This window comes from Haliaeetus leucocephalus, unplaced genomic scaffold (assembly GCF_000737465.1).
Source record: "Haliaeetus leucocephalus isolate CR32 unplaced genomic scaffold, Haliaeetus_leucocephalus-4.0 Scaffold752, whole genome shotgun sequence".
Lineage (NCBI taxonomy): Eukaryota > Metazoa > Chordata > Aves > Accipitriformes > Accipitridae > Haliaeetus > Haliaeetus leucocephalus.
The window spans coordinates 3,545,432-3,557,347 of NW_010973188.1; the positions used below are offsets into that span (position 1 = coordinate 3,545,432).

The 11,916-nt window shown below is 36.1% G+C and overlaps 1 protein-coding gene across 1 annotated transcript in view; it reads right to left on the reverse strand.

Moving 5' to 3' along the window:
- Nucleotides 1–11,916, reverse strand: part of BIRC6 (baculoviral IAP repeat containing 6) — a 177,007-nt gene that overhangs the window by 137,604 nt on the left and 27,487 nt on the right. Inside the window, exons 11-13 of the mRNA XM_010581233.1 lie at nt 9,434–9,583; nt 4,623–4,848; nt 96–256 (exon numbers count right to left, since the gene is read on the reverse strand). Of these exons, the coding sequence (XP_010579535.1) occupies nt 96–256; nt 4,623–4,848; nt 9,434–9,583 (537 nt within the window). The remainder of the gene's footprint in view (nt 1–95; nt 257–4,622; nt 4,849–9,433; nt 9,584–11,916) is intronic.

An 11,916-nucleotide genomic window follows, 5' to 3' on the forward strand; every position in this document is an offset into this window, starting at 1 on the left:
ATTTTCAAGCACTTCTTCTAACATATATATCACAGAGAATAATGAGTTTGAGAAAAGAAATAATATTCTGAAAGATACCTTAAGTTCTTTCTTACCATTTACTTTCCCTAAGCCTGGAGCTTTATTTTTCAGTAAAGTCACTTGAATCTGGGGAATATTTGTGATGTTTGAATTCAAAACAAATTTGAAGTCCACATGACCAACCATACAGGCTTTTGGTAGAACCAGTTCAAAGACATGCTCATCCCAGCTGTTGCTGTCAGGAAAAAAAAGACGACAATGACTCAGTGTTCAGAGAAAATTCAGATCAAGCAGGCAGCATTATCCAGTGCATTCTCCATCTACACACACTTTCTTTAACAAGAAGAAAAACTTATTTTGCATTAGTTGACATTTACATGAATTTCTGAAGTAAAAGTCTTTCAAGTTGCAGTTAACAACATTCATTTTGTGAAAAACACATTAAAAGCCAAATGGTAAGAGAGGGAAAATCAATGTTCAGATAATAGCAGCTGTGGAAAGATTCCCTATTACCTTCATTACAGTACTGTTTCGATAATACTACAAATAGCAGTTACTCATTTCTAGGAAAAAAGGAAGGGGGGGGGGGGAAATCACTAAAAAAGGATCAGTGAAATGTATGAAAGCATGATAGTAACTACCTTGCAATCTCTTAAGTTGGCTTTCTGCATTGGTAAGGGTTAAACACTGTCGCTTCCCAGTGGTACAACAGCCACATGCAGGAGACTCAAAGTACTAGTCTCAAATTATTTTTTTAAATACATTTGATAATTTATACAGTATGAGAAGTGCTGCTTACCAGATGCACGCTCAGAAGCCTGCGCTGTGCAAAATGGGTGCAGCTTTCTTTTAATGAGTCATATTTTCCTTTTGAAGCCAACTTTGGTTTACACTGAAAGCGTAAACTTGACATAATAAGTATCTCTCAATGACCAGTTCCATAATTTGATACACTAAGGTTTGCAAAAAATAGTTCAAACCAAAAAGCAATTCTAATAAAACTAATCGTGGGTCAATTGTCACATTTGTATACCTTTTTAAAATAACTGCACTTCCAGATCTTCTCAATTTATCAGTAAATGATTTTTTAAAATGTAGTAACTTTGATAGCCTGTGATTATTTAATTGTATAACTGAGAACATTAAGAAACTGAGTATGCTGCTATAAAAATTGGTTAGATGTTTTTCTAGCATCTAAATTACAAAAAGGTATTTTAAATCAAATATGCTACACATCAACTACTGTGCAGAAAACTATTTTTAAAATAGATTAAGTATTGGTACAAATATATTTAATTATTTGCATTTTTTACAGTAATATCTGTGATGGCCATATCTCTCAGGCAAATATAATACAATTATAACAGATTCCAGGTACACATGAAATGGCACACCAGCTTTCCAGAACAAGAAACATAGAAAAGCGGTGATTTTGGGAGGAAAGGTGGTCAGAAGTGAAAGATGGACAGAAGAGAGCTTGTGGTTATGATTTAAGAAGGCACAGTGAAAAAAATTTCAGCTAACTGTACAAATATCTCTTGTAAATAAAATATAATGAAAATTTATCCTACAACTCCAGGGGAAAAACCCCTCTGTTAGCAAATGTAACACTAAAAACTTCAAATCACTCATGCCTTTCCTCTGGGTTGGAGAATATGTAGCCCAGTGCAAAACAGGGAGAGGTTTGGAGGTGGGTTTTTATGTCTGAGTAGACATTCAAAGGAGCAAACCTTCTGAAAGACTAAGTAATATTCTGCTCACCCAGTTTTAGTTAAAGATCTGGTACAAAACCAGAAATTAATAATAAACCAGTCTGCAGTAGTCTTTTGTAGTCCATATGTTGCGTATGACACAGTCATAATTCAGTACGGCAGTCTGCTACTTGTCTACCCAAGAAATCTATTTTTGACAGAATTCAGCAGCAGATGCCCCAAAGAAAGTTTTAAGTATCTCTCGATAGGCATGTATGGAATAATGACCCTCCATGAAGGTCTCACATTAATCCAACAGTGAAGAGATCATCTTATACCTGTGGAAATGAACTTCACAATCTAATTCTGTGATGACTGAAAAACTCCACTTTAAATGTTTTTTTAATTTCTCATAGATCTGTTTAAATGCATCCTCTTTACTCATGTATAAAGTTTTAAAGAAGCAAAAAAATTAATTTACTTCCTTATTATTTTCTCAATATTTTGGCATACACATCCTAAATATCACTTCTCTCTGATAATCTAATGCAAGTTCCTTTAGGAACTTTTCTCACCTTTGAAACCCTTCTAAATCTATAGCATCTTTTTAAAGAAGAATACACAATCAAGACTGTTCTAAATGCAAATATATTGTAATTCTCACAACTACGAAATATTTTTCCAACATACTTCTTCACTCCTTTTCTAGAACACCTCATCAACGTTTGATCTTCCGCTACAACTGAACTTTGAGCTGCAGACCTATTTCCAGAGTTTAAACACTGGAAAGCACATCAGTATGTAGCTCTTCCTTATTTCACATATTTTCAAATATGTCTGCATAAGACTAATACCTAAAATATTTCCTATATAAATTTGAGAAAAAAACAGGAAATTCAGATGTCACTGCTTTATCAAAGCACATTAGGAATTCATATACTTTTTTTAAAAGGATTAACCCAATTTAACATTTCAGTTAAATTACCACTGAAGGGGAAATACTGATATGTAGATAATTCATCAGGTAAACCAGAGTCTGCTTTTTCTGTTTTCTTTGTTACACAGCCTTTTTTAAAATAACAAAGTAGAACTGAAAGAGCAGGAATGTAATATAATGCCATTCCCTAAAATACATTTACAGGATTATCTCCTTCTATCTATTTGAGAAACAAAAGAATTACCTTACCAAATTGCATTACTCATCCATCTAAACCTGTAATCCCACCTCTTTATAGGAATCAGTATGAGACACTCAGAAAGGAGATAAAAGGAACCTCATATTAAGGACCAACAAAATAATCTGGAAATCAAAGTTTCTTCCCAGATAACTTTTAATTAAGAGCTAATGTTGCTCTCAATCTTAAGATTCTATATTGTTCCCTATGAACAAAGGGACTGTAATTTAATCATTTTCATCATGAATCATTTAGCAGCTGTCAAAGATTTCTAGTACTAAACCAAAACTTTTAACTTTACCTCTTTAAATGCCTGTTTTACTTTGCAGCAGGCATAATTCTTTTCCTCTAATGAAACAATATTCATAAGCTAATGTTCCACCTATCACTTTCCAATTAACAGCTATTACCTTCACTGTTTGCTTCCTTATATCTTCATATTGGTAGCTTTTTACTCTTCAACTGTTGCTGAACACACTGGATAATAAATAGTTTTAACTGGAAGTTATTTTGCAATCACCTCCTTTCTACTTGTTACATACAGGATATTTTACTTACACAAAGCAAAACCACAAGATAAATAAAGGTTTTCAAGCCTATAACACACTGCAAGTTCTTATCCATAGCTTATGAACATTTAATTAAAGCAAGTTCTGCTCACGTTAGGTGTCAGCCCCAGAAATGCCTGCAACTATTACCTTCCAGACCTGTTTTCCTACCTGGAATACTTCATTATCACATGTTAGCTTTCACTTATTTATACGACAAGCTTTCCCCCCTCCACATATGATCTCTAGCTCCCCTAGCATCCTTCAGCTATTTCATTGTTTCCACTGAATGGGCATTTAGATTCTACATTACTATCCGAATCTTATACATCAGCAGGACAGATGTGTGACAGCCTGACCCAAAAGAACCTGTAATGCCTTATTACACACATCCCTTAATATAACACACAACAACTTATATCTGTATTCTGTTTCTCCAAGCATTTTTGAGAAAAAACTATGCAAAGCTACTGCAGGTGGGTTTTAAGCCACTCTTCAAGGAGACTGCAACACTGCTATTCTAGTCTTTAGGATCCCAGAGGAATTCCAAGTTCTCATGCCACATGTAAAAAAAACTAAGAAGTACTATACATACCATGCCAGTGCAGTTCATTTCAATAAAAATATTGCCTAAATTTTAGCACAGCTAGGGCTCTATACTGGCTTAAGTAAATGTCTCACATATAAAGACTTAACTTGACATGAACAGACATAAATCCAGGTTCTGTCTTCACATTTTAAAATAATATGATTCCATTTAGGACAACTAATTAGTCATACTGGCACCAGCAGCTTGCATTTTCCAATTTAAAAATGTACAATGAATGTGTGTATGCATATGAAGGGTGAATGAGACTTTTATAGAAACAATCAAGAATATCTGCAATTCTGGTAAATATGCTTGTCTAATTATATAATGAAATGGCAACATTTGGCCAACAAAAATACACAAATTCAAAACTTGATTTTTCAATTTGCTTCAAGGTGTACTAAACCGACTCTGGCAGTCTCACAAAGACCTATAACGCAAACTACCAAATAGGTATTATCATCTTTGAAAGTACACATTCTTAAACTGGCACACTACTTAAAAACAATTAAATTGCATGCAATTTGCGATTACACCAGCTATATGAACTAGTTAAGCAACACACACATGATTCTTTCTGCACCTTTACCCTACCTACCTGTCTGTCTGTAGCTTCCAAGTTCGAGTGTGCTGAGCTGCATCCCCGTGGTGCTGCTGGTGCAAATGCTGAGGATGACGCCTTTGCTGCTGCTCTTGCTGGACTTCTACCCAACAGGGAGGGACAGTGGCTGAAAACCGTGGCGTCAAGGTCTCAAAACGGGTCAGTTCCACAAGGGATGTCAGTGTTTCAAGGGAAAATGGCTGGTCCACCAAAAGATCAACTCCTGAATAATTACAGAACATACATTAATTACTACACAGATATTTTTTCCAGAACACCCTATAAACAGTTTGAAATATATCCAAATTGCTATAGGTAAAATTAACTACATGTTATATGAAGTTTCTAACACTCCCCCCCAAAAAAACCCAAACAAAAAAACCCTCAAACAAACAAAAAAATAACAACAACAAAAATAAAAACCAAACACAAGTAAACAAACAACCCTAGCCTTGAAGACAGAATCCTTTGAAGGCAGCTCATTTGGAATCAATTTTCTAAGTACTGAGCACTCTGAGCATCCTGTCTGGGATTCAACCAGAAGCATTGGGGAAAAGTAATTAGCCAGCTATACTTTGATGATGTAAAGCTGATTAAAACTTTTTTTTTAATACCACTGTTGACTCAGATTAAAAAAAAACATGAAAGTTTTATATTTCATGAAAACAGACATATGGAATTACTATGCAATTTTAACATTTTAATCACTGTTTAAAACATTACTTTGGCACTTGCTTATCAATATAGACTTGTTTTATGGTGGATTACTAGAATGTTTTGGAAGGCTCCCAATTAAGCTTAAAAGAGGAGTAAGTGAAAAACAAACGTGCTTTACATAATGCACTTAAAAGACACTGGGCCTAGACAAGTATTTTGTCTTCTTGCCAACATACTGAAGTCTTGTTCTGAGGAAACAAGGATATTAATTGAAGTAGTACTGAAAATTAAAATATCCCAGGGAGACAAACACCTAAAGAAACATTACAAAAGAACTCTAAAAATAATCAGGTTTCCTCAGACAAAAAAAAAATTTGAAAAACTGAGGGAAAATAAGATATGCACAATGTCAATTTTCTTCTATTTCAAGCATGTTCTCTTAAAAATGCATTTCTGAGAAAATCTTTTACTTGTAAACAAATGATGGTTTTCGAAAGGAGAAAGTTTGCTACCTGACAACTACTGTCACCAGCCCAGGAGACAAAAAAAAAATCCCCAAACCCCACCAACACAAATACTACCCCCCCAGCAAAGTCTGAACCTAGAGACTATCTTGCAAAGCAAGCCTGGTTGAAAACGGAATAACAACAAGATTCCATCCTTCAGCTTGAAAGTAGAAAGGCACATGCAATTCTTCCCGACAAGTGGAGAAGCTCAAGATGAGATACCCAGAGTCAGGCAAAAAAGTCACTCTAATTGCAACCACCAGAGTTTTCTACTTTTCACCCTAGGAGGCAGGAAAATGCTGGAGAGATTAGAAATCAGAAATGCTTTAGAAATTTTATTTCAATAATAAACACCTTCATTTTTTTTACTGACAAATGTGAACCTCATTAGCTAGATGACACTGCAAAGAGAAGTGAGATCATAGCTCAAACTGTGCAACAACTCTATCTTTGAGTAGACTGGATTTCTTCTGCTTCATTCTCCCTCCCCCTTCAACAAAAACAATTACAAATTCAGAGCATTCAGAGTAACCAGATGTAATGTGGTATCAACCCCTAAAATTGAAAAATGAAGGACTTGGCTTTCCAGTGCTGTCAAGTATACTTGGCTTCTTTTGCAAAATTACATGATTTTTGTTATACTGTAATGGTGAGTTACAACAAGCTGAAGTTCTAATAGCAAACTTTTAATAGAAAAAAAGGTTTTAAACTGGTCAGGAAAACTAATATTCTTTTTCAATTTACTTCTGAAAAAATTATTTTAGATCACTTTACCACAAAAAACTCTCCACTCCTTAAAAGGAAATAACAATTTTAACCTAATGTAGGATTTACAACTCAGTAAGGTTAACATATTTCCTTCTAAAACAATACAGTTTAAAATGTATCCAAGTAGTAAATGCAAGCTAGAAAATAAAATTTGAGAAATACATTCCAGAATGCCAACAACAGAGAAAAATAAACACACTAACAAAACCCACAACACATATGAACAATATATGGACAAAAGCTTGTGCTTGTTGCTGTGGTTTCTATGCTGACTACAGCATCATTTAGCTGCAGTTTCAGGAACACCAAAGTGATTTCATAAAAACACCCTGCCACTGCCTGCCATCAGCTGTGAACAAGATATACAGATCAAGATTTCATGCTGAGTCAGATCCACCTAGGAGTTCATTTCCCCAAACAGAAAGCTTTCTGTTGAGTTATGTCTCTGTCTGAAAAACATGCTAAGACAAAAGGAGAAGAAAACGTTTTTTCTCCTATTTAGTACTTTGATTAAAAGAGAAGCAATGCTGATGTCATAAATGTTGGGGGCAATATCTGATCATGATCCATACACATGCTGACAGCTTCATTACTTAGAAAATGTTCACACAGTCCTAGCAATCATTCGCACATTATACGCTAAGAATCCAGTATTCTTGACTTTAGTATCCTTAATCCGGATAGTTCAGACTAAGAGCTCTGCAACTACCATTTGGTTTCAACTCTTCGCCCCAGCCCCCTCATTTCAGCACTGGCTTCCTGTGACTATTAACCTTCCCTCACAGCTTTTAGTGGCTCAGTTTGATGCCACAGCAGAACAGTAGTCAATTTATCTGATCATTACTGTGTATCCAACTCCTCTTTGAAACCATTACAGACCAAGATCAAGCAATACTACACTCTCTGAATTACATGACTACTTAAAGGAGGACCTGCCACTTGTGGACAATCTAAAGATACAGCTACTTTGAAGTCTACACGTAAGTAAATCCCTTTCTTATTCCAATAAGCCATATTCAAGCCTATACTGAAGGCTGCATGGAGAGAACAAGAAAAAAAAAACCAAGAAAAATTTGCCTATTAAAGTACCGTCAGAATTTAAACAGTAATGATCAATCTGACTCATTAGGTTAGTCAAAGTTACCATTTGATTGGAAGTCACTTAAATCTGCTGCTAAGCTACTGTACAGGGAATGCATCTATTGAAGCAGATCTATGTCCTGGATATTCGTATTTTCTTTATTGCTTTGTACTGCTGCTTACAGATAATCTTATGACAACCAGCATCTTTTCCTTCCCTCTTGATCGCTTCTTGTGAAGTAAAATCAGGGGTCATACAAACACAGCACAACACAACTTAAAGTGTTATAAGGCTGACAGCAAGCAGGGGTTTGGGAAGAAAGACAGCAAGTAGCCTGTCAACAACAAAGATGCCATAACCCAAACCGGTCCCTGTACTGCCACTCAGTCCTCTCCCAGCTTTTTTTGTCCTCTGCAGCTGCAGGCAAAGACACCCCCCACCACACACATGCACACAAAAAATTAACATCACTTCTCTGAAATAGCCACAGCTACATGAATGATTTCCATTGTATCATTGCTTTATCTTCATGCTTTATATTATTTATTCTTGTATTTTATATTCTAGGTCATTTATTCCCAGTATATCCCTCTCTCTGTCACAACAGACATGACCAAAACCTCCAAACACCAACCCAACTAAAATAATTATGCTTTGTGTCTCTATCTTCAACAATTGCAGGTTAAAACAAAATGAAAGTCACGATAGTTTTACAGCTCTCTCATAAACTTTAAAACCCAAAGCAAGACCATACATACATACATATATATATGCACTTTTAAAACCTCGGCATGACTCAAATCTTCCTCAGGCTTAACCAGCAAAATTAGATTTGTTGTTAAGTTTTATTAGCAAGTTATCTACACTAAAGCATCTTTAATGATGGCTGAGAAAAGATTGAGAGGCCCACAAAGGAGCTCCCATAACCTGCATACTCACTGTTCTCCCTTACACACAGGAGGAGCCCCCTCACATTTTTCCCCTTCTTCCTGACTACAAGAGGAACAACTCTCTCACTCAACTCCTTATTTTACATAAGTGGGCCAGGATACTACAAAAGGCAGCAGACTGGTGGCGGAACTGGTATATGAGAACTACAGTAAAAAGACCTAAATATGATGTTTAGGGTAAAAATAGAATTTGGACAATCAGAAAATTATTTCTTGCTGTCCAAGGGCAGACAACCTTTCCAGGAAGGAAACTAGTAGGTAAATGACAGCAGTATTTGAGCACAGCTCAGTCCAGACAAACTGCTAAAAAAATAAATAAATCCAAGAGTTCACATCAAAAGCTTGATTTACAGCAGCTGCATTGCTTGAAGTATAAAAAGCATCAATTTCACTGTGTGCAACAATACCTGTTGAATACCTGTTTTGTACAGTTTTATTAAGTAGAGCTGTACAGCTTCTGCATAAAACTTTAAGGCAATTTTACATAACAAACATACGATTTTAATTCCAAATAAAGTGCTCAAGCCTATTTAAACTATGAGGGAAGCTCAGTGCCTGCACAATTACCTGTTTTTCCCCTGTCTGCCACACTTAAATAAAATGCAGAGATCAGAAAAACAAACAGTTATACAAAAGCGGGTTTTTTTTTAAATCAGTAACTGCTCAAGTGTTATGCTTGTACATAACCAGTGATAGACATATAGCATATAGCATAACTCCAGCTTCGGGCAGCAAAAAAGTATAAAGTAGTATGCTATTAAATAACTTAAAATCATCTTAATATGCAACTTCCAAAAATTACAAAAGCATTTTTACTTATGATACATTTAAACACATGCAATTTACCTGTAATGCCTGGACTAGAAGGGTTAGATAAGGGCTTGGTGCCTTCTGATGACTGTTCTACACTTTTGGAAAGGGATCCATCTACAAGTATATCAGCTTCATCTATGTCATCACAGGTCCCTCCAATCTGAAGGAAATGAAGTTCTCCACCTAAAATCATCACAGACAACAAAAGAAGAAAGTTTAGACAGGCATACAGCTAAACTCAACTCACAAGACAGGCTTGCAATTAAAGTGCTACACAATTATGACAGTAATTATGCAAGACCCGAAACCAGTAAGATTACACAGGAATACTCATTTTGCTTTACTACTACAAATTTTTTCAGAGTAAATGCAAAACAGAACTACGAGAAAACTGACTAGAGTTGTGAATGGCATCAAAGGAAAATAAAAAATATTAGGGGGGAGGGGGGTTAAAAGGTAATTAACGAAGGAAACCTTAATAGAAACCCAAATTCATAATCATTATGACGCTTTCCATAATCCAAATTATGTTTTTAAACAGAAAATATTCCATCATGTCAGCTGAAGGCCTACACTACCGCATTTGTACAGGCTGCATAAATTCCCTTTTAAAGTTCAATATTTGTGAATTGAAGAATCACTTCCTCACCGAACTCTCCTAACTAAGGGGCTCTTCACAGTATTTCATCAAACCAGGAATTACAGCACTGATCAGGTCAACAGTCAAAAGAGCAAGTCCAAAATTTTCAACGGACACAATGTTTTGATGGAAGCTTGAAATCATTCAAGGAAGTTGCCCGTCATTCACATCATTTAGAGAGAAGTCACTGAGAGGGAATGCTCCATTTTACATAAGGCTGGGGCGAGGGGAAAGGCTGTTAACAGTTTCAGAAGTTACAAAAACAGTAAACAGTAGGATTTAAATAGAGAGGAAAATCCTAGGGTAGGCCTTCCTTAGTTCTTCTGAAAATTGATTACAGACTGTCCTTCAGCATCTCACTAATGTTATGACAAACACTGTTATGCAAATTATCAAGGTAATCTGAAACAAACCAACCTGAAATAATATACGTAATAAAAACCCAAGATAAAAGCATAATCAGCAGGTACATGTTCTGAACTGTAAGGGGAGCGAAACAGAGCAATAGAGAGGCGCAGCGAGGCAGAGAGCAAGCGTGTGAGAGGCACAGAAAGAAGACATGTGAGAGGCACAGAGAGAGCTGGTACAGGTGTTTTTCTGGATCTCAATAAGAAAGGCACAACAACAAATGGCTTAATAAAATAAAAAGAGGAAAATAATAGCTCAGATGACCAAAAAGGAAGAACCTCTCCATGGACAGGATCTGTGCCGTGTGCCATGGGAAAATCCACCCAGGGTCTGGGTGATGCTGCATGAAAGCAGGACTCCCAGCATCTGAAGGGACATGAGATTTTCTCACTGTCTATATTTTTCTTTTTATTCTATCTTATTGAAACAGCTACTTCATTAAGCCATTTGCTGGTGAGACCTTTCCCACTGAGATCCAGTAAGAAGCCTGTACTGCCCCTCTCTCAGCCCCAACCTACCCCACCCTGGTGCAGAACAGTATATCTCAAGTAGATCCCAAGAGTGGAGAGGAAAAAAAAAAATAATTCTACAAATAACACTTAGAATGAATGTCCTTGAAATTAAACAGCTCACAAATGAACAATTTTCCTCAAAAAGAATTAGGGACACATTAAAAAACAGACCTTGACAGCTTCATTTGGTAATAAGCCAAACGTCAGTTTGTTTCCTGTTCTGTTTACTGCTCAAAGATCAATGATCAGAATGATCTCAGCGATCAAAACCAGATAATCTGTCCTGGAAATAAAGTACACCCTCATGCAGTGGAAGTTCAACATACTGACTTGCACCATCTGCCAGTTTTATGGTTCACAGCAGGGGAAATACTGAAGAACTTCAGAAAACTGTGGGTTTTTCTAAAGGAAAGTTATGCCAAGGTCTCACTTATTCTGTAGATGGTTGAGTAGGGTTTGGTCTTAAAGAAACAAAACCTTGGCTCTCAAACCAAGTTTCCGAGTTTCTGTCACTAATCAACAGCAGCAAAAATTGTCCTTACCATTTTATCTATATTACAAGAGGAAGAGAGTCACAATCCCTGCATTCCTGAAAACTCCAACACTTTTCCAAGAATTTTGTGCTAAACTTGAGATATCTCACTTCCTCATATTTGTTTTTAAAAAAGCTTCTGGGAAGAAGTTTATTGTGAACTTCAATTATACACTATTAGCCTACGAAATTTTTAGCGCTTATGCATGCTTTCCAAAACCCTGCAGGTGGCTTTGCTTCCGTATCACAAAGGAGGCATTTGTTCTCCTAGAACATCCAAAGACAACCTTCTGATGATGCACACTTAATTATTAATTTCAAAGACACCATAGTTACTATAGTAAAGTGCCATCAAAAAAAAAAATCTGTGTGAAAGTCAATGCTGCCCCCCCCCCCCCTTTTTTTTTTTTTTTTTTTTTTGGAC